Genomic DNA, 23,537 nt, shown 5'->3' with positions numbered 1-23,537 from the left:
GATAAGAGAGAGAAAAAAAATAAGTTTTGAAACTTTTAACTTCTATAATATTTTTATTTTAACTTCATTTTATACATAATATATATTAAATTAAATCTCTTGTCATGATCTTTAATTTAATATGCATATTAAATATTTAATTATTTATCAAATTATTCAAATTTTAGAAAGAATAAAATAACAAAAGAAATAAAAACGGTAAAGATTGTTGGTAGGAAAGATAAACTTTCTTACAATCCGGAAAAAATAATTATAAAAAAAATTTAGTTGTTGAATTGAATTAGCAGAAAAATAGGCATTATTTGTTGAAAAGAAAAACCATTTTTTTTTCAAAATTTGGCGGCAAAAAATAGTCGTTCAAACTCTGTTTTCATATATTATATAGATGTGTATCAAACTAAATATACCATATTTATTGTGAAAAAAAAAAATAACATTTTTCAAGAGCACGGGTGTATGCTTTCTTTACCCCACTTTTGATTTTACATGCAATTGTTAATGACACTCTAGAATCACGAAGAGGCAATTTTTTATTGATCTGATAAAATAATTAATACTTTCTCCATCAATAATATATTTGCCACATTTGGATGACACAAATTTTAATAAAATGTTAAAAAAATTATTAGTGGAGTAAAAAAGCCCACTTTAAATGTGAGTGAAGATGTGTGAACTCTATTATTATAAATGAAAGTGGCAATTTTGTAAAGACCAAAAAAAAATTAAGATAGATTTACTGGGGACAGAGAGAGTATTTGAAAACTAAAAATTTCATGCTCGAATGCATCTTTAAAATTTGTCTCCTTACCTCACACCCCAAAAAATAGGAGGCATTTCCTAACGCGCACGGTACCTTTAATGATGAAATTTTCCCAGACTATCTTGAGACCTTTTTTAGTAAGACAAACTTTTCTAGATACATGATACAATATTTGTCTTTTTAGTTTTTACCGAAACAATCTCAAAAGACGATTTCTCCAAAGATTAAACCCGAACTTCCTAGTCAAAGCAAGACTTGTCCAGTATTATTCTAACAAAAATCGGTGGTAATAGCCTACTGTATGAGGCAAAAGCCAGAACTGCCTGTAATCTTCAAAAACCGCCTGTAAGTCTTGAGTAAATATCTAGGTAACATGACTAATGATATCAAATCCACCTCCTGCTTGAATGGCTACACGAGGCGCTTGCACATTATGAAGCAATTGTTGTAACCACCTTCTCGTAGTTGGATCTTCCTGGAAAATACAGCATTGTGAACATTCATCAATCAATCAAAATAAAGATATTTCTTTTGACCTCAAAATGAGAATAGTTACACCCACAAGAAGGCAGCTGCTAAATGTTCCATCTCTGAGCATTTCAGGCAGACAAGTTCTGAGTGCATCACAAGCTCTGCAGAAATGACGGTGACCATTAGTATACCACACCAATTAAGTGTGCCCAAACTTGAATGAAGATGGGTTGCGTAACCAAACCACACTGATGACCAACCTTAGATTGTCAGACAATCGAAGGTAGCACCTAATAATGTGCTTTAATAGCCGTGAAGAAGGCTGTTCAGCAAGTGCAATAACCATGTTTGTCAAGACCCTAGATACAGCAAAGAACCGCTCTGCTGTAGTGCATATGTAATCTAATCCCATGTCATCAAGCAAAATTTTCTGCACAATAAATGTTGCTACCTGCAAATAAAACCCTCATATTCAAATAGGATCAACTAACCAATAAAAGAAATCTCTTAAGGAGTATTGAAACAAAAAATCTAAGTGCTCTCCTTGTCCACATAACAAGCCTTGAGGGCATGTAACCATAATATGCCTACATTCACAATAATCCAAAACATGAGTGGCACATAAGCTAGGTAATATTCACTAATATCTTGAACCTGTTAAACTAGTCAATTAAGAAGAATTAGTTTATTTAGTTTTATTCTTCTCGCAAACAGACAAGATGGGACTCATAAGTCAAAGCTTCAATCTTACTCATATATATATGCATATGAAATAACCATGTTGCATTGGAAGCATGCCAAGTGAATCCCTGAGGGGTCGTTTACTTTGGAGGATTAGTCTTAATAGATAAAAAAATAAGGTTAATCCCTTGTTCACTTAGATGGATTGAAACTTTGGGATATCCCAAGGCCCTTGATTATTTCTATCATTTAAGCTAGTTTTGCTTGATTATTATCCCATGGAAATGATGGAATTGGAAAAATCGTACTCTTTAAGGATACAAATACTCAATCGTGCATATAATCAATCATGCAAAGTAAACACTCCCTTATAGTACGCTATTGACAAGATCTTGTTAAGAATCAAACTCGAAACTCATATGAGCAATATGGAGTCCAACTCAGTGAATTGGTAACATTCAATTCAGTGCAAAAGCAAAAGGCCATATTAAATTATCAATATCAAAGATGAAGAGAATATCCACAATTGAATTACCACAACCAAGAAACCAAAATATATAAATGTATGCTAGCAAAAGCTTCAGGGAACTCAACTGTTTTTGATAGTTCACTTCCCATCTCCATTGTACGCAAGCACAAGGGAATTATTTCAGTAAAGAGAAGGAAACTGATAACTTCACAGTCGTCAACCTGGTAAAAGAGTAGAAACATATCATTCCCATGTTAGGATGCTAAGAAGACAGTGGAGGATGTGGAAAAAGAAACTAAGAGAGTGTTTGGCTAAGCTTATTTCAAAGAGCTTATAAGCTCCAACAACTTATAAGATATAGTTTCTAAAGAGCTTATAAGTTGTGAAAGTGTTTCGATAATTGAGTTTATATAAGCTAGAGAGTGAATTTTGCGTTAGAGAGAGAAAATTTTTGTTAGAGAGAGAAATTGAAGAGAAATGAACTTGGAAGGATATATGATGAAAATAACAAATTATGAATAATATTTGTAAAATAATTGTTGTATATAAGATTTTGAAAAAATAAGTTGGGGTAGAAGAACTTATTTTTTGGGAGCTTATAAGCTCGTTAAGCTTATTTTTACAACTTATAAGCTCCTGAACAACTTATAAGGTGTTTGAAAGAGCTTAAAGCTCAGCCAAAAGCTAACAGATCAATGCATAAAAACTACATTCAACGTGAGATACCAAATTAACAACCAAACAAAGAAAACATGCAAAGATAGTACCCTATTAAAATGAAAATGGTACACTACAATTTAATTCAACTATCGTGAAAATGAAAATCAGAACATACTGAAATAATACAATTAAAAGTGGAAAAAGTCCGTAGAGTATATTATGGAAGGTTTTAACTCTTTCTAGTGGCTATGCAACTAAGGAATAAAGGAATGCATAGCTACTAGAACCATCTGCTTTTATGTGCACATGGGATTCAGATTAACATAGAGCAGAACTAAGCAACAAAGACGAGAAAACATAATTTAGGAAACTATAATGCTTAATAAGGAATACCTTCACCAGAGCACCAATGACTCCTAGACTTGTAAGCCTCAAGTACTCAAATGGGCGAGATTTGCTGGTTGTATTAAGAAAAGGATACAGGTACAGAGGAATGTGAGCTGCAAAAGAAAAGCATCCAGGAAAGAGCCATTTAGGTGTATTTAGCAGCCACCCATATGTTAATCCAGAATAGTAAGAGTTACGTTAACCTTGATTATACAAGTTAAATAACAAGAACAACAGAAAACATTAAAGACTAAGCACCAAAGTGCATAGGTAAAATCTCATCAATAGTCATTCGGCAGAAGTAATCTGTTTCAGGAAATCGCAAAAAGTGATGAGCATAACCATCGCCAACCAAATAATCAGTTCACCTGGAATGCTATTCACCACATCCTTATCCATTCATCATAATATAGGACCAGAAACATTACAAATCAAGCCACCCACATAATTAAGGACTCAGATCCTATTACTGAAATGTGATCTGTGAAAAGTGTCTAAAGGAGGAAAATGTTTGACCCATGTGAAATTTGAATAATACCATTGAGGAACAACATTCTTGTATCTGGATGTGAGGCCACACACTGCAACAAGTAAAATAGGCACATTAGCTATAGACATAAAAGGAGTGACATATGTATTCACAACTTAATTACATATTTTTTAAATGGATGGACATTCTATAGTCCAGCAACCACTTGGCAGGGGCTAAAATAATGGTTAGTTGACTATAGCCAAAAAAAATACTTAGCAATATAGAGAATCCGCACTACCATGCTGCATAGGAACTACAAGCAAATTTGGGTGTTAAAAAAAAAGGATAACATCTCACTTGAAGAAGGGCAAGTGCATTGCAAACCCTGTTTGATTGCCCAGGAGTTAGATTTGGTGGTGATAACACTGGGTAAATAGAAACTATTTCCTGTAAGAGGTCCAAAAAACACAGTCAAAAGAACAATTGCAACTATCAAAGACGTCGGACCAGAATGCCTAAAGCAAAGGTGGCGGCTATTAAAACAAGTCTGAGGCTAAAAGGAGACAAAATCATGAGAAGAAATGGGGAAAAATGAAAAACTTATATTACCAAAGTAAAGAAAACCAACATCATAAAATTATAAATTCTAAAAGGTACGGAAACTTTCAAATTTCCTTATCAAAATATGAAGCAAAGGCATAAACATTCCATCCCAAACGAAATGTACATTATTCTCCTTTGTCAGATTCATACGATTTTTTTATTGCTTGGAAACCCTAGTTGTTCTACTGTTTCTAAAACAAATTGGTGAGACTTGTAAAAGTTATGATTGTGAATACACAATGTGACTGAAAAAAGGAAGGCAGTATAGGTGAATCAAAACCACTTTGAATTGGACGGTGATAGCCTAAATATACTTAAAAATATTAATACAAAATATCAAGCAGTAACAATCACGTAATAACTGGCAGGTCCTGCATACAACAGATGCCAGAGAAAATTGGCTGTTGCTAGAAACACACCTGTAGAAGAGCAGCAATTGTACCAAAGGAGTTCCACAGCAACGGAGCCAAATCTTGAAACAGTTCTCTCTTCTACTAGAGTAGTTGCCAGAAAATTAATAAGACATAAAATAACCAGAAGGAATCAAAACAATGAAGGGCTGATAAGTGAAGCCCGGGAAAAGTACAACTTTGTGGTTCATGGAGTAGCATACGGGAAAGCAGGGAAATAAGAAATTTAATCACTCGAAAAGCAAGCACCACATTTCCAAGTTGGTGAGTTTTCACTTTTTTCTTGTTTAGAGTGTTTATTTCCTCATTTCTCATTGTTTTCGTTGTTTATGAAGTATGAACTAACACGCTGTGATTCTTAATTGTTTTTCTTTCTAATGGTCAGAAGCTTCGAAACCTAAATAATTAATCAGCGAGCAAATTAGCAATACTTGGAGCCAATAAAATTACAAAAAGAATAAGAAGACCTTGGAAAGTTCGAGAAGTGAATTTTCGCGGAGATCAGGGTTGCACAGGTCAAGAACGAGCTGTTCCACTGATTGAATATTCCGGTCCTTGTTGGAAGCGGAGGAAGAGGTGCCCGGCGCCTCAAAGGGGCCGCCTTTCATGTTCAGAGATGGATGTAAGATCGACATATATTTTTACTCCGCCTTCTTTTCGTCGATGTTTCAGAGAGATAGAGACAGACGCTGGTTGTTGTTGTTGTGGAGGGTTAAAACACGCACAATGCTAGTCGGTTGGCGCCTGTTAGTCTGAGAATAAGACTACCCCTAATATTCACGGCCCACCCATTCAAAATCACCCAACTTGTTTTTTTTTTTTGGATTAATTGCATCAAAATATATGATCTTATTTTAATTTTTTTTTTTTTGGATTAATTGCATCAAAATACATGACCTTATTCTAAAATTTAATTTTTTTGACAAACTTTTTAATTATAGCAAAAATGTAAACGAACTTTCAATTGATAGCAATGTCCGTCCGGAGTAATTTTCCAGCCAAACTAAATCTAAGTTGGCAGCCGGAATGTCAATATTGCATCAGAAATGCCAAATCACACCCTCTCCCCCTCCCACGTCACCTCTCTCTCTCTCTCTCTCTCTCTCTTCCCCCATCCCCCATCCCCCTCCAACCCGGCCAGGGCCGGCCTTGGGCCTAGGCCAGGGGTGCGGCCGCCTAGGGCCCAAGGCAAAATAGGGCCCCCAAATATTTTTTTTTAAAATTATTATGTAGGAATAAAAAAAATTTCAGATGTGTATTGGGCCTCCAATTATAAAAAAAACTACATTAGAACTAGCCCAATCTTCATTTTCAATTAAAAAAAGGTGGCCCACAACCACCTTTTATTCTTTTCCAATTCCACACGTTTCCTCCCTTTCCTCTTTTTTTATTTTTTGACTTTGCCTCCCTTTCCTCTTAATCATACTTTCTTTCCTTCTTCCTGCAACTCCCAACGTCTCTTTTGCAATCCCAAAGGAAAAGGAATTAAGGAAAAGCCAATCCACCGACCAGAAAATTGCTTTGCTTGTAATCTAATTTGCTTCTCACTTTCTTGCACCGTGCCACCGTCGGCGACCACCGAAAAAAGGCTGCCCTCCGGTCACCACTGTCCACTGCTCTGGCAGTTTATTTCCTTTTATTTTCCAGGTGCCATTGTTCCCTTTAACTCCTATGGTGTTATATTATTTGATATCAATTATAATATGTTGCCGAGAAAACATTTATCAGGAAGTGAAAAAAGAAAAAAAAGATGATGATATAAGGAAATCACAACAACGAGCTCTTGATAAATTTGTTTTGAAAAAGGATGGTTCTTCTTCTCATGACAATTTGAATCGATCAAATGAAAATTTAGACAATGAGAAAAATAAAATTGATGATTCTATTGACCATAATTTTGTGCCAAATGTGTCTAATATTGAAGAAGAAGAAGAAGAAGAAGAAGAAATTGTTACTCTTACTAAAGAAAATGAGACTATTCCTCATATTGATATTTATGATCCTAGAAATTGTAATAATCTTGATACCAAAGCAATAGACATTTTAGTTGAAAAAGGCCCTATAAGAGAAATGAATTGTGAGTTTCCCGTAGATAAAAATTCTAGACATTTTTCATATGCATATTATTCTAGAAAGCTTAGCAATGGTGAGACTAGTGATAGAAAATGGTTGGTTTATTGCAAATATGTTGATAAAGTATATTGCTTTTGTTGTAAGTTGTTCAAATCTATTAGTAATGTGAGTTTATTGGCAAATGAGGGATTAAATGATTGGAAACATAAACTCCAACAACATGAACTTAGTGTTGAACATATGTCTAATATGAAGACTTGGAATGAATTGAGAATGAGATTGAATACAAATGAAACCATTGATAAATATGTGCAAGATGAAATTATGAAAGAGAAAGAGCGTTGGAGACAAGTTTTACATAGAATATTTTCTGTTGTGAAATGTCTAGCTAAACATAATCTTGCCTTTCGTGGTTCCAATGAAAAATTATATCAAGATAGCAATGGTAATTTTTTGGGATTGATTGAAATGATTGCAGAATTTGATGTGGTAATGCAAGACCATGTTAGACGAATTCAAGATCGTGAAATTCATTATCATTACCTTGGGCATAAAATTCAAAATGAATTTATTTCTCTTTTGGCTTGCCATAGTCTTAATCTTACTCTTGGTGATATGGCACATTCTTGTGTTAAAGCTATTTCATTTTTTGGAGTTATTCAACGCATATATTCATTGTTTTCGGGTTCTACAAAAAGATGGAGTATTTTGCTTGATAATGTGCCTGGTTTAACTGTGAAATATTTGTCTAATACGCGTTGGGAGAGTCGAATTAAAAGTGTTAAAGCTATTAGATTTCAATGTCCACAAATAAGATTCGCTTTGTTAAAATTATATGAATCTTGTGATAATGATGTAAAAACAAAGAGTGAAGCAGAAGTTTGGTTAATGCTTTAGAAAGTTTTGAGTTTTTGTTTGGCATGGTGGTTTGGTATGAAATTCTTTTTGCTGTTAATATGGTAAGCAAAAAGTTACAATCTAAGTCTATGTGCATCGATGCTACTATGAAGCAATTGGAAGGTGTATTATCATTTTTTGAAAAGTATAGAGAAGAAGGTTTTATATCAAGTATGAATGTTGTTAAAAGTGTTGCACTTGAAATGGATGTAGAGCCTATTTTTCCAATTAAACGTCGTATGATTAGGAAAAAGTACTTTGGTGAGAATAATGAGGAAGAAGAAGATAATTCACCTGAAGAGTTATTCAGAACTAGATACTTTTTGGTTGTTGTGGATATGGCAATTGTTTATTTAAAGAATAGATTTGAGGAACTGAAAACTTTTGAAGGTATTTTCGGTTTTTTATATGATTCAAATAAGTTAAAGTCATTAGGTGAGAAAGAATTAAGAGATTCTTGTGTTAATTTTCACTCTACCTTTTCTCATGAGAATTTATCTGATATTGATTTAGATGATCTTTACTCAGAATTGAAAGTGTTACAATTGACTTTGCCTACTAATTTATTGTCTGCCATTGAGATTCTTACATTTGTCAAATCTGCAGATTGCTATCCGAATGTCTCGATTGCTTATAGAATTTTATTAACTGTTCCTGTGACTGTAGCATCTGCCGAAAGAAACTTTTCAAAGCTTAAATTAATAAAAACCTATCTGAGGTCATCAATGTCGCAAGAAAGGTTGAACGGTTTGACAATTTTGGCTATTGAGAAAGATATGTTAGAACATATTAACATTGATGTAATTATTAATGATTTTGCATCTGCAAAAGCTCGAAGAAAGCACTTTTTATGATATTGACATTTTTGTATATATTTATTATATAAAGGGCCCTTTTATCTTCTTTTGCTTAGGGCCCCTGAAATGTCAGGAACGGGGGCGCCACCGCGTCTTCTCCAGCCAGCGAACCCTCCACATCAACAGCCGCCGCCCCCAAATTCCCAACAACTCGCCAGACTTCCTCCCTCCACCGCCCAGATATCCAACAACCCGCCGCCCCCATCAGAAATTGAAAAATGAAGAAAAACTTCCAATTTTCAAAACAACGCTCATAAATCAAGGAAAATCTGGGATTTCAGGGGTGGTCTTAGAGATATTATCATCATCGACCTTTTTTTTGATGAGGATTTCAAGGAAAATCGAGATTTCAGGGGTGGTTCGCGGTGAGTAGGGTTTTTCCCATCGCCGCCTCCCCCACCGCTCAAATACATCATGGCAGCAGAGGAGTGTCCTGGGAGAATGCTACCGCCGCTCGGAGAAGCCGAAATAGAGAGCGGCGCTTGGTTAGGGTTCGCAGAGGGGGCTTGGTTAGGGTTTGCAGAGGGGCGGCCGCGCCCCAAATACCCTTCAACCCCGTCGCGGCAGTCCCAGAAAGTCCGCGACAACCACCCACGTTGGAGGAGGGTTCACCGGCCAGAGAAGACACGGCGGCGCCGGGGTGGAGGAGGGGGAGGGTTCTGCGCAGGGGGAAGATGATCAATGTTTTCTAAGGAAAGAGAGAGATAGCCGACGGGGAAAGAGGGATGGGGGGAGAGAGGGGGGGAAGGGGATGTGGGAAAACAGTGAGAGAGAGAAATAAAGGGTGACGTGGGAGGGGGAGGGGGTGTGATTTGGCATTTTTGAATTTGAGTTGGCATTCCGGCTGCCAACTCAGATTTAATTTTGCCGGAAAATTACGCCGGATGAACATTTCTATCAATTGAAAGCTCGTTTAAATTTTTGCTACAATTAAAAAGATTGTCAAAAAACCAAATTTTGGAATAAGGTCAGGTATTTTGATACAATTAACCCTTTTTTTTATGAAAATGCGTAAATTTAAATAAATGAAAAAATTAAAAAAATTACAAACTGACTCTTTGGGCATACCAAGAGGGAGAACAACCACACGTACCTAAAGGAAAGTGAGGGCAGGGGAGGGGGTGGAGGTTTTCTAAAAAAAAACCCCACAAAAAATAAGACATGATTGAACAATTACAGACTTGATAATCTTGGACATTCCAAGGGGATACATCCTCTAATCACCTTTCCAGCTTCCCTATTTTAAGCTTCCATATTAGTGCAATGTGAAACTGAGTCCATCCGGCAGCTATTGACTTTGTAAATCAGATTGTAGGTGATCAGTAGGTTGACGGGTTGTATACTGAAAGCAAGACTTTTATGCTTGTATACATTGATTCCTTAGTTTCTGCGATTCTTCTATCTGAAATATTGTTATTGCATAAACTTATTATAGTCTAATTTATTTCATACTATAGATTATATAGTGTGTTGTAGAACACAGAAGATCATATAATCGGAAAAAATTGAGATATAAATTGAAATCATAATCGAGATAACCATGGACGAGTTGTCGGTTTAAATTGTAGCATAAATGGATAAGTAGTTGTCTTGGCTATTTATTCACTACGCCAAAAGCGCACATACATAACGCTTCATAGATAACGGATATTTAAAATATCCGTTATGTATGTGCGCCCTTTTCGCATAGATAACGGATATTTTAAAAATCCGTTATGAGAAAACTGTTACTTATGATAATTTATAACGTTTTTTAATCTACCGTTATCTTTGAGTGTTATGTATGTTCATTTTTAATAATGCGTATTTATTACCGCTATGCTTTGTGTTATGTATGAGTATATTTTAATAACAGTAAATATTATCGTTATTAATTTATGCTATGTAGTACTCCCTCCGTCCCGTTAATCATGGCTCAAAACTTTTCGGCACGGGTATTTAGGAGATTTTTAAGGGAAATAATGTGTGAGCCATATAATTAGTGTTATCTTAAATTGATTTTAGTAGTTGTTAATCAAGTACACAATATCTACAATACCACCATTTCCCTCCAAAATCCGGTGCCGGCGTCGCCACTCTTAACACCAGCGAGGTTTCAACCACCATCTACAACACCACCATTTTCCCCCAAAATCTGCAACAGAGCCAACACCACCATTTTTCCCTCTCTTGCTCCGATTAACAGCAACAACAAAAATCAAAACTCAAAACTTCAAAATCAACAAAAATCAAAAATTAAAATTTCAAAATCAAAACAACCAAAATCAGAAATCTGTTTGGATAGAGGTGAAGGAATATTAAATTGAATTAACGTTCCGATTGCCCGATGATCGTTTCTTGGTTATTATTGATTTGCCATACAACGATTAATTCCTAACATGCTCCTATGAATTTAACAGCTGCACACAGGTGTTAGGAAAACTTACTTGAGAAACGGATGCACAGATGGTTGATGATCGCGTCGAATGATTCAGACTCCAGCTCTGATCTTCTCGACTGTATCCCGCTCAATTCCCAACGTTGGATGGACAACGAGCTATGAGAACTCCCAAGACAGAATGGCACCTCACGATTTTCTGCGCCTCCCTCTGCTCTCAAACCCTAATATTTTATCAGTGTATTTTCCTGAGAGCTGACAGCTGTATTTAATAATACAGAAATAAGGAGGAGGCGCCAATTACAGTGCTAGGGCCGAAAATTCTGTCTTCATGGGCTAGGAGACATTGGGCCAGCCCAGGGACCAGATACAAGGAATAAAGATGGGCCTCAAATAAATTAATTCATCCATGGTCAGCCCAGACCATAATTAATTTATAAATATCAGTTCATTCCACTAGAGAACCGATACTGACTTACCCCTTTATTGCCGGTGATGAGTCGGGGCTTGTATTTAGACTTATTAAATCTCCGTATTTAAAATATCCGACATCCATTAATTAATTAGAGCTCTGACAGCTTAAATTAATTAATCTCTTAATAATTCCTTAAGCAGTACCACTCAATCTTTATTATTACGCCTGAACTTAATCAACCTGCAGGGTTTAGCGTAATAAACCTTATTGAGCTCCTTAAGGGGATGTCATTATCCTATACCGGATACGGGTACTAATACAGATAATCAAATATCATATATTAACTGCTATCACCCAAGATACAGAGTACTCGAGTTAGTATTTAACTCTCGCTCATAGTAAGTCAAAGTGATATACGAATTAACATATATATCTGAATACTTATTAGTATTAAGATTTATAAGTCACCGAGATCTTGATTCTTCACTTAAGTCAGATAGAAGAATACATCTCAAACTGTGGTCCTATCAATACGTAATGACGTACCAGTATAGACAAGTAGCCAAGACAAACTACTTCCATCTATACTGCAGCCTAAAACAATAACTTGTCCTAGAGTTATTTCGGCTGTGATCAAATTATATCTCTTAAGGTTATTCCAATTATATGGTCTTCTGTGATCTACAACACACCATATAATCTACTTATACAGAGATAAAGAACATACATATGCAATCATGAACACAATCAGATAGGAGATAAGAATAGTGAATAACAGGAATCATTGTATACAAGCATAAAGTTCTTGCTTTCAGTATACAAATCCAACAATCTCCCACTTATACTAAAGCAAAACTTTTAGTATACAATGTGTCTAAATACTAGCTATTACAAAACTTCACTTCATCTCTCCCACTTATACTGAAAGTTTTTCTCTAAGTGGGTGGCATCAACCGCAATCCCATCCCTCGAGCATGCTTCTCATAGGTCTTTTGCGGTAAGCTTTTCGTGAAAGGATCAGCTAGGTTCTCCAATGTATCAATCTTCTCTACTAGCACATCTCCTCTGTTTACGATTTCTCGTATGATGTGGTACTTTCTCTCTATGTGTTTTGACGCCTTGTGGCTCCTGGGTTCCTTAGAATTTGCCACTGCACCCGAGTTATCACAATAAATTATGATACTCTTAGGCAAATTAGGGACCACTCCTAGATCCAAGAGGTAGTTCCGGAACCATACAGCCTCCTTAGCAGCTTCCGAAGCAGCTACATACTCGGCTTCCATGGTGGAGTCTGCAATGCACTTCTGCTTTGCACTCCGCCATGATACGGCTCCACCTCCCAAGGTAAACACATAACCAGAGGTAGATCTCTTCTCATCCCGGTCAGCCTGGAAATCCGAATCGGTGTAACCCAAAGGAAATAGACTGTCTGACTGGTAAACTAGCCTATAATCTCGAGTCCTCTTCAGGTACTTGAGAATATGCTTTACCGCAGTCCAGTGTCCTGGTCCAGGGTTCGACTGATATCTTGCAACCATGCCAACGACATAGCAAATATCAGGTCTCGTGCAGAGCATCGCATACATGAGGCTACCTACGGCGGAAGCATAGGGTATCTTCCTCATCTCCTCAACCTCACTAGGCGTCTTAGGACACATGTCCTTAGACAGAGGAATGCCATGTCTAAAAGGTAGCAAGCCTTTCTTGGCATTCTGCATGCTAAAACGAGCAATCACAGTATCAATGTAAGACGCTTGAGATAAGCTCAACATCCTTTTCTGGCGATCACGAACGACCTTGATCCCCAGGATGTACGCTGCATCTCCTAAGTCTTTCATTTGAAACTGTTCGGATAACCACTTCTTTATGTCCGATAATAGCTCAACATTGTTGCCAATGAGGAGGATATCATCTACATAAAGTGCAAGGAAAACCACGTCACCATTGGCATCTAAACGGTACACGCAACTCTCGTTCTCACAACGAGTAAATCCATAGGATTTAATGACCTCGTCAAAACGTTTGTTCCATGACCTCGAAGCTTGCTTAAGTCCATAAATGGACTTCTTAAGCTTCCACACAAGATGCTCTTCGCCCTTCTTCACAAACCCTTCAGGTTGCTGCATATAGATGTCCCTTCCTTCTTCAAGGAAACCGTTTAGGAAAGCGGTCTTGACATCCATTTGCCAAATCTCAAGGTTCATGTGGGCTGCTATGGCAAGGAGTATTCGGATAGACTTAAGCATGGCAACCGGCGAAAAGGTCTCATCATAATCTATACCCTGTTCCTGGGTATAACCTTTCGCCACCAGTCTAGCTTTAAAAGCTGCGACTTCGCCATCCGAATCTCTCTTTCTCTTGTATACCCACCTACTACCTATAGCTAGGAAGCCATCTGGTAGTTCGGTCTTCTCGTATACATCCATAGCACCCATGGATTCTATTTCAGAAACCATGGCCTCGTACCAAGAATCTGCATCTTGATCTTTCATCGCTTGTCTATAGTTATCAGGGTCGACATCCTTCTGTTCATCAACAGGGAGTAGATCCGAAGATTCTCCCAAGAACATAAATCGATCGGGTTGAACTACAACCCTCCCACTACGACGAAGCGGTGGTGGTACAGTTGTGACAATGGTTTGTGCAGGGTCTTGTGGTGCATTCACTTGCACACTTGGCTGGGGTGATGGAATCGCCTGTCCATTGCCTTCGATTTCTTGAAGGACAATCTCGGACTTAGACTTGTGATTACTTTCATAATCGTGTTCCAAGAATCGTGCGTTGGTGCTAACAACCACTTTCTGATCCTTCGGATTGTAAAAGTAACCACCTTTCGTTTCCTTAGGGTATCCTATAAACAGCATTAGTTCGCATCTCGGCTCCAATTTCCTCGCTTCCTTGTCTAGCACGTATGCAGGACAACCCCATATCTTTATATGATTCAAGCTGGGCTTACGCCCTGACCATAACTCAATAGGAGTTTTAGGAACCGATTTGGACGGTACCCGATTCAGCAAATAAACCGCTGTTTCCAAGGCATATCCCCAAAACGAAATAGGCAATGATGCATAGCTCATCATAGATCGTACCATTTCCATAAGAGTTCTGTTTCTTCTCTCCGCTACACCGTTCTGTTGGGGAGTACCCGGTGCAGTCAATTGGGATGTAATCCCAAGATCTGACAAGTATTGCAGAAACTCGTTCCCGAGGTATTCGCCACCGCGATCAGACCGCAATGACTTGATAGATTTACCCGTTCTCTTCTCCACCTCCGCCTTGAATTCTTTGAATTTCTCAAAGCATTCAGACTTGCGTTGAAGTAGGTAAATATACCCATACCTTGAGTAATCGTCAATGAAAGTGACGAAGTACTCGTATCCTCCACGAGCTCTAGTGGACATCGGTCCACACAAGTCAGAGTGAATCAATTCTAACACATCCGAGGCCCTATTCCCCTTTGCCTTAAAAGGCCTTGCCGTCATCTTTCCCTCTATACAGGATTCGCAGGTTCTAAATGGCACAGCTTGAAAGTCTTTCAAGATTCCATTTGAAACGAGCCTTTGGATCCTATTTAGATTGATGTGGCCTAATCTTAGGTGCCAAGTATGTGTATATTGTTCATGAGAGTAATATTTTCTCTTATTAGGATTTGGAAGAATTTGTGATGTAGATGCAACATGGACAGAGTTATTCATTGGACATGTAATAGTATAGAGAGAGTTGTTCAAAATTCCAGAACAAATAATCTTGTTATCTCTCATGATAGAGACACCCCCATCAAAAGTAACAGAATATCCATTCAAAAACAACTTTGAAACAGAAATTATGTTCCGCCGAAACTCCGGCACATATAAAATATCTCTCAAAACTAAAAAGTCATCACCAAAACATAAAGATAAATCTCCAATAGCAACAGCTGCGACCTTCGACGCATTGCCCATGGAGATGGTGATCTCATCACTTGCCAGCTCCCTTGTTGGGTTGAACCCCTGCAAGGTGTAACAAACATGGTCAGTTGCCCCCGTATCCACTACCCACGAATGAGTAGAAAACGAAGCTAAACATGTTTCTGTTACTAAAACTTGTGACGTACCTTGTCCCTTTGCCTTGAGCACTGGACAATCTTTCTTCCAATGCCCAACCTTGCCGCACTTGAAGCACTTTCCCTTGGCTGTCGGCTTGTTCACGCCGCCGCTAGGGCCATCAACCTTGGCTTTACCGCTCCCACTAGCCTCATGGTCATGCTTGCCCTTTGGACCTTTCCACTTCTTTTTCCCGCCTTTCGACGAAGAAGTAGATCCCTTGGCAGCAACAAGGACCTCTTTCCCATTGCGCGTGCCCATGACCCCCTCTGCCGAAACTAGAGCATTCAACAACTCATTAAGAGTATAGTTGGCCTTGCTCATAACGACATTGAGACGGAAATGCTCAAAAGTCTTGGGGAGAGTATTGAGGATGATATCGACCTTGGCTTCGCCTTCGATACCCCCTCCTAGCAGATCAAGCCTGTCAAACAGATTTGTCATATGCATGACATGATCGTGCACCGAGCTGCCCTCGCTCATTTTACAAGATAAGATTTCTCTCATCAAGTTAAAACGAGCAGACCTCTCGGACTCCCCATAAACCTCGCTGAGGTTTAACATGATGGTCGCTGCGTCATCCATGACCTGATGCTGGAGTTGCAAATTTTGCGACATAGTCATCATAATATAGCACTTGGCCATATTATTCGACTTGTGCCACCTTTTATGCGCCTCACGTTCCGCATCAGTCGACTCATCAGTTAAGGCCGCGGGACGTGGAGTGGTAAGCACAAAACTGTGCTCATCAGCGTCAAGAATATACATAATATGGCGTTTCCATTCAGTGTAATTTGGACCGGTGAGAGGATTGTTGGCTAGAATGTTAATAATCGGAGACATAGACATATCTGAAAGTAAACAAATAAACATGTAAGAACATGAAACGCACATAGTTCGTAACAGTAATATTGTAACCTTTTGATAAAACAATATTAATGAAACCTCCAACGGCTCAAAGAATCCCATGTGCAAGCCACGTTGGGTGGACGTTTACACATGAACTCCTCAACCAGACTATTTACCTAGTCATTTAATTTCCATCCATGTCAACTTAACCTTTTTGACAAAGGAAATTAATAGTTGGCACCTTAACTAGACCATATCATCATCAAGAAGGGACTCCTTTGGGAGTTGTACATTGTACTTGATATGATATCTAAGCAATGACCACATTTTAACCTTGAAAATTAAATTCTCGAAATTAGCATACTCACTAGGACCATGCCGCTTTCAATTTAATTTTCTTGGTTATCTTATTTAATTCCATTCTCCAAAGTACTTGTGAAAATTACACAAGTAAGCCACGTTGGGTGGACGTTTACTGCATAACTCCCACTACTTTAATGGTTTAAATATTTTTTATAGAAACCTCTTCTGACAAACTTATGAAAAACAAATATGAAGTAAGCCACGTTGGGTGGACGTTTACTCATATTGCTAATCACTTTGTCTAGAGACCGCATGTGGAGGTCTAAAATAATTTTTAATTACTATAAAAATTATTAAACTGCTTAGTCTTTTTCTTTCAAAAGGTTTGTTCATGCTCAAGCACATAAACCTAAACATGCTTCTCTAGAACGCAACATGTAAATCATGCTCGCAGAATTCTAAAACATGCTTAAGAAAACGGCAAACCTACTAACATGCTCGTCTAAGCGCAATTAATAAACAAATATTAACAAGCAAAGACGTGCAAAAAGCAGGTAAAGAGCATAAGGGATTAACAACCACGACATGCAAAGAACAGTAATAAAAGAATTAAAATTCTTCGTGATCCATTCGTGGAAACCCAACATCTATTCTATTACAAAATAAAATAGAAAACAAGCCCAAAACTGAAGAGAAAACTCGGCCCGAAACAGGGCCCGTCAGCTAGGGTTTGGGCCCCCTAGGGTTTTGAGAAGCAATCGCAGCTAGGGTTTGGAACACCCTAGCCGCCGCGGCCCATCTCCCAAACAGCCGGCCCCCGCGCTCGCAACGAGCCACGGCGCCGTCCACCCGCCGCGAGCAAGGCCGGCCCGGTCCCAGGCAGCGCTCAGGCGCCACCGCACCCGGCCCACCTCCACCGAACGAAACGCAACCAGCAGCGACAGCGGGCCTTCCAGCGCTCCCAGCGGCAGCAGCTCCAGCAGGCATCCCGGCGTGGACAGCAGCAGCGGCAGCAGCGGCAGTGGTCCGCCCGCTGGGCTGCGCAGCGCGCGAAGCAGCGCGGCGCGGCCCCGAGCGCGCACAGGCCCCTGCCGGCTGCAGCCTCCTTCCCTGCCCGACCGCACAGCAGCAGCCGCCCGCTCGCCTCGCATCGAGCAGCAGCAGCAAGGGCGACGAGCGCTGCCCAGGCGCGCGGCGCTCAGCGCGCGCGCAGCCCTTGGCGCCGGCGGCCTTGCTCGCTCCGTGCCCGTTGCTCGTCCTTACACCTTCCTCGTCGTTGATTCGTCGTCGTCCTCGTCTCGTTCTTCAATTTTACAGATTTACAACGGAAAAAACAAATACAATTGAAATCCTAATCTAACCACGGATTTTCTCGTGGTGAAAAACGATTACAACGTCAAACGACGTATCCCACGAATCAACGAATCACGAAGAACAACAGCAGTTAAAAAACAACGCATATTATTAATCGTACACAAATTAATAATAGAGCCAAGAAAATAATCCTGGGCTCTGATACCAATTGAAGGAATATTAAATTGAATTAACGTTCCGATTGCCCGATGATCGTTTCTTGGTTATTATTGATTTGCCATACAACGATTAATTCCTAACATGCTCCTATGAATTTAACAGCTGCACACAGGTGTTAGGAAAACTTACTTGAGAAACGGATGCACAGATGGTTGATGATCGCGTCGAATGATTCAGACTCCAGCTCTGATCTTCTCGACTGTATCCCGCTCAATTCCCAACGTTGGATGGACAACGAGCTATGAGAACTCCCAAGACAGAATGGCACCTCACGATTTTCTGCGCCTCCCTCTGCTCTCAAACCCTAATATTTTATCAGTGTATTTTCCTGAGAGCTGACAGCTGTATTTAATAATACAGAAATAAGGAGGAGGCGCCAATTACAGTGCTAGGGCCGAAAATTCTGTCTTCATGGGCTAGGAGACATTGGGCCAGCCCAGGGACCAGATACAAGGAATAAAGATGGGCCTCAAATAAATTAATTCATCCATGGTCAGCCCAGACCATAATTAATTTATAAATATCAGTTCATTCCACTAGAGAACCGATACTGACTTACCCCTTTATTGCCGGTGATGAGTCGGGGCTTGTATTTAGACTTATTAAATCTCCGTATTTAAAATATCCGACATCCATTAATTAATTAGAGCTCTGACAGCTTAAATTAATTAATCTCTTAATAATTCCTTAAGCAGTACCACTCAATCTTTATTATTACGCCTGAACTTAATCAACCTGCAGGGTTTAGCGTAATAAACCTTATTGAGCTCCTTAAGGGGATGTCATTATCCTATACCGGATACGGGTACTAATACAGATAATCAAATATCATATATTAACTGCTATCACCCAAGATACAGAGTACTCGAGTTAGTATTTAACTCTCGCTCATAGTAAGTCAAAGTGATATACGAATTAACATATATATCTGAATACTTATTAGTATTAAGATTTATAAGTCACCGAGATCTTGATTCTTCACTTAAGTCAGATAGAAGAATACATCTCAAACTGTGGTCCTATCAATACGTAATGACGTACCAGTATAGACAAGTAGCCAAGACAAACTACTTCCATCTATACTGCAGCCTAAAACAATAACTTGTCCTAGAGTTATTTCGGCTGTGATCAAATTATATCTCTTAAGGTTATTCCAATTATATGGTCTTCTGTGATCTACAACACACCATATAATCTACTTATACAGAGATAAAGAACATACATATGCAATCATGAACACAATCAGATAGGAGATAAGAATAGTGAATAACAGGAATCATTGTATACAAGCATAAAGTTCTTGCTTTCAGTATACAAATCCAACAAGAGGTAGTGGAGGGTGGAGGCGGTGGAACCTCTAAAAAAATAAATTTTAGGGTTTTGCAGTGGAGGCAGCGTGGGAGGGTGGTGGAGGCGCGAGGCGGTGGAGGGTGTTGGAGGCACGAGGCAGAAGGGTGGTGGAGCGCGCAAAAGGGTAGTGGATGTTGTGGAGGCGGCGCATGAGGCGAGAGGCCTGAGGGTGGTGGAGGTGGTGGAGCGCGCAGGAGGATGGTGGTAGCGGCGCAGGAGACGGGAGGGTTGAGGTGAAGGATTATAGCCCCAACGAGATTGTTTCTTGGATATCTTAATTCACCATACAACGATTAATTCCTAACATGCTCCTATGAATTTAAGTTCTGCACATAGGAGTTAGAATTACTTACTTGAGAATTGTATGCAGAGGCTGTCGATGATTGAGTTGAAAGACTCCAGTTCTGATCTTCTAAACTGTATCCCGCTCAGCTTTCACCATTGGATGGACAACGAGCTGTGAAAGTTCCCAAGAGAGAATCGACATTCTCAAGTTGGCGCCTCCCGTGCTGCTCTCTCAAAACCCTAAAAGCGTGTATATTTTCCTGAGAGCATACAACTATATTGAAAGATAAAATACAGTCCTTGGGGCGCTAAAACTGTGATGGGCGAATTCTCCAGCTAGGGCATAGGAGACTTTGGGCCAGTCCAGGGACCAGATACGATGAATAAAGATGGGCCTCAAATGAATTAATTTTTATGATCAACCCAGATCATAATTAATTCATAACTATTAATTCATTCCACTAGAGAATCAATACTGACTTACCCCTTTATTGCCGGTGATGAGTCAGGGCTTGTATTTAGACTTATTAAATCCCCGTATTTAAAATATCCGACATCCATTAATTAATTAGAGCTCTGACAGCTTAAATTAATTAATCTCTTTGTAATCCTTAAGCAGTACCACTAAAACTTTATTATTGCGTCTGAACTTAATCAACCTGCAAGGTTTAACGCAATAAACCTTATGAAGCTCCTTATGAGGATGTCATTATCTTATACCGGATACGGGTACAAATACAGATAATCAAATATCATATATTGACCGCTATCACCCGAGATACAGAGTACTCAAGTTACTATATAACTCTCACCCATAGTAAGTCAAAGTGATATACGAATCAACATATATATATTTGAAATCTTATTATTATTAAGATTCTATTAAGTCACCGAGATCTTGATTCTTCACTTATGTCAGAGAGAAGAATACATCTCACTGTGATCCTATCAATACGTTATGACGTACCAGTATAGACAAGTAGTCAAGAGAAACTCCTTCCATCTATACTGCAGCCTAAACCAATGACTCGTCCTAGAGTCATCTCGGTTGTGATCATTTTATATCTCTTAAGATTATTCCAATTATATGGTATTCTGTGATCTACAATACACCATATAATCTACTTATATAGAGATAAAGAACATACATATGCAATCATGAACACAATCAGATAGGAGATTAAATCTTTCTTCCAGTGCCCAGTCTTGCCGCACTTGAAGCACTTTCCCTTTCCCGTTGGCTTCTTCACGCCTCCGGTAGGGCTGCCCACTTTGCTACTCCCACTAGCTTCCTTGCCTCCCTTGCCCTTCGGACCTTTCCACTTCTTTTTTCCGCCTTTCGACGAAGAAGCAGATCCTTTGGCAGCGACAAGTACCTCTTTCCCATTGCCCATGACTCCCTCTGCCATAACTAGAGCATTCAACAACTCGTTAAGAGTATAGTTTGCCTTGCTCATAATGGCATTGAGACGGAAGTTCTCAAAGGTCTTGGGGAGAGTATTCAGGATGATATCGATTTGACATCCCCTTCAATACCTCCTCCGAGTAACTCGAGTCTGTCAAAAAGATTTATCATGTGCATGACATGCTAGTGTACAGAACTGGCCTCGCTCATCTTACATGCTAAGATTTCTCTCATTATGTTAAAGCGAGCAGATCTCTCGGACTCCCCATAAACCTCAGTGAGGTTCAATATGATGTCAGGCGCGTCATTCATGACCTGATGCTGGAGTTGCAAAGTTTCTGACATAGTTGTCATAATATAGCACTTGGCCATATTATTTGACTTGTGCCACCTTCTATGCGCCTCTCGTTCCACATCAGTCGACTCATCAGTAAGGGCCGCAGGACGTGGAGTAGTAAGCACAAAACTGTGCTCCTCAGCGTCAAGAATATACATAAGATAGCGTTTCCATTCAACATAGTTCGGGCCGGTGAGAGGATTGTTTGCAAGAATAGAGATTATTTGAGACATAGACATATCTGAATGTAAAACAAAATAAACATTTAAGAACATGAAGCACATAATTCGTAACAATAATATTGTAACCTTTTGATAAAACAATATTGATTGAAACCTCCAACCGCCCAAAGAATCTCATATGCAAGCCACGCGTGTGGACGTTTACACACAAACTCATCAACCAGACTATTTACCTAGTCGTTTAATTTCCATCCATGTCAACTTAACCTTTTGACAAAGGAAATTAATAGTTGGACCTTAACTAGACCATATCATAATCAAGAAGGGACTTCGCGGGGAGTTGTACATTGTACTTGATATGATATCTAAGCAATGACCACAATTTAACCTTGATAATTAAATTCTCGAAATTGACATACTCACTCGGACCATGCCGCTTTCAATTTAATATCTTGGTTATCATATTTAATTCCATTATCCAAAGTACTCGTGAAAATCATACAAGTAAGCCACGCGGGTGGACGTTTACTGTATAACTCCCACTACTTTAATGGATATAAATAGTTTTATAGAAACCTCATCTGAAAAACTTATGAAAGAACAAATATGAAGTAAGCCACGCGGGTGGACGTTTACTCACATCGTCAATCACTTTGTCTAGAGACCGCATATGGAGGTCTAGAATAATTTTTAAGCACTTTAAAAATTATTAAAACAGGTTAGTCTTTTTCTTTCAAAAGGTTTGATCATGCTCAACACATAATCCTAAGCATGTTCATCTAGAACGCAACACGTAAAAATATGCTCGCAGAATTCTAAAACATGCTTAAGAAAACGATAAACCTAGCATGTTTGTCTAAGCGCAGTTAATAAACACATATTAACAAGCAAAGACAAAACAACAAGTAAAGAGCATAAAGGATTAACACCACGACATGCAAAGAACAGAATAAAAGAAATAAAGTTCTTCGTGACCCATTCATGAAATCCCAATTCTAATCTATTACATTTAAAAGAGAAAAGAAATACACAAAAACGTAAAACTCGACCCGAAGCAGCTCCATCAGGCCCGTCTTTGAAAATTAGGGTTTGGGAACCCCTAGGGTTGCTTCGAGATACGTGCGCTACTTCCTCCGCAGCCTTGGCAAAAGCAGATCAGCGCCAGCTTCTGGCCAGAGCATAGCTCACTGGCAGAGTAGAGCTCGTAGCCAGAGCAGAGCTCACTGTCAGAGCAGAGCTCAAAGATAGAGCAGAGCTGACTGCCAGAGCAGAGCTCAAAGGCAGAGCGGAGCTCACTGCCAGAGCAGAGCTCAAAGGCAGAGTAGAGCTAACTGCCAGAGCAGAGCTCAAAGGCAGAGCAGAGCTCAAAAGGCAGAGCAGAGCTAACCGCCAGAGCAGAGTTCAAAGGCAGAGCAGAGCTAACTGCCAGAGCAGAGCTCAAAATCAGAGCAGAGCTAACTGCCAGAGCAGAATCCGATCAACCCCGCCAAAGCAGAATCCGATCAGTTCGCCAGAGCAGAGTCCAATCATCCCACCAGAGCAGACTCCGATCATCCGCCAAAGCAGACTCCGACCAGAACAGAATGCAGTGCAGACAGAAATCTGTTCATCAACTCCAAAACCTGTTCTTCGTTCAAGGTTTGATCGTCGTCGTTTGCGTCTCGTTTGACCCAGAATTA

The 23,537-nt window shown here is 39.2% G+C and overlaps 3 protein-coding genes across 3 annotated transcripts; 2 read left to right on the top strand and 1 right to left on the bottom strand.

Moving 5' to 3' along the window:
• Positions 1-754: 754 nt before the first annotated feature.
• On the bottom strand, positions 755-5,695 carry LOC131024356 (uncharacterized). Its single transcript, XM_057953862.1, has 9 exons — positions 5,381-5,695; positions 4,923-4,994; positions 4,258-4,347; positions 3,967-4,009; positions 3,435-3,541; positions 2,507-2,602; positions 1,492-1,682; positions 1,323-1,392; positions 755-1,235 (listed from the first exon to the last, which is right to left on the bottom strand). Exons 1-9 carry the CDS (start codon positions 5,546-5,548, stop codon positions 1,125-1,127), a joined length of 948 nt encoding a protein of 315 aa, XP_057809845.1. The 5' UTR covers positions 5,549-5,695; the 3' UTR covers positions 755-1,124.
• A 586-nt stretch (positions 5,696-6,281) lies between these two features.
• LOC131024355 (uncharacterized) lies at positions 6,282-7,757 on the top strand. Its single transcript, XM_057953861.1, is given in 3 exon segments — positions 6,282-6,663; positions 6,665-7,496; positions 7,609-7,757. Coding segments are annotated over 3 exon segments (990 nt in total). The 5' UTR covers positions 6,282-6,616; the 3' UTR covers positions 7,720-7,757.
• A 14-nt stretch (positions 7,758-7,771) lies between these two features.
• Positions 7,772-8,933, top strand: LOC131024354 (uncharacterized). Its single transcript, XM_057953860.1, has one exon. It carries the CDS (start codon positions 7,907-7,909, stop codon positions 8,735-8,737), a length of 831 nt encoding a protein of 276 aa, XP_057809843.1. The 5' UTR covers positions 7,772-7,906; the 3' UTR covers positions 8,738-8,933.
• The last annotated feature ends 14,604 nt before the right edge of the window (positions 8,934-23,537 follow it).

Source organism: Salvia miltiorrhiza, chromosome 5 (genome assembly GCF_028751815.1).
Source record: "Salvia miltiorrhiza cultivar Shanhuang (shh) chromosome 5, IMPLAD_Smil_shh, whole genome shotgun sequence".
NCBI classification, from domain to species: domain Eukaryota; kingdom Viridiplantae; phylum Streptophyta; class Magnoliopsida; order Lamiales; family Lamiaceae; genus Salvia; species Salvia miltiorrhiza.
Note: the sequence above shows the minus strand (reverse complement) of the source record. Positions and strands in the feature narration are given on the sequence as shown.

What these genes read in the sequence shown, in the direction of transcription:
- LOC131024354 (XM_057953860.1), top strand. Translation starts at nt 7,907, where the DNA reads ATGGTGGTTTGGTATGAAATTCTTTTTGCTGTTAATATGGTAAGCAAA.
- LOC131024356 (XM_057953862.1), bottom strand. Translation starts at nt 5,548, where the DNA reads ATGTCGATCTTACATCCATCTCTGAACATGAAAGGCGGCCCCTTTGAG. An exon ending in ATGCACTTGCCCTTCTTCAA is followed by an intron (nt 4,010 to 4,257) that starts GTGAGATGTTAT and finishes TACTTGTTGCAG; the next exon opens with TGTGTGGCCTCACATCCAGA. An exon ending in CGATTGTCTGACAATCTAAG is followed by an intron (nt 1,393 to 1,491) that starts GTTGGTCATCAG and finishes TCATTTCTGCAG; the next exon opens with AGCTTGTGATGCACTCAGAA.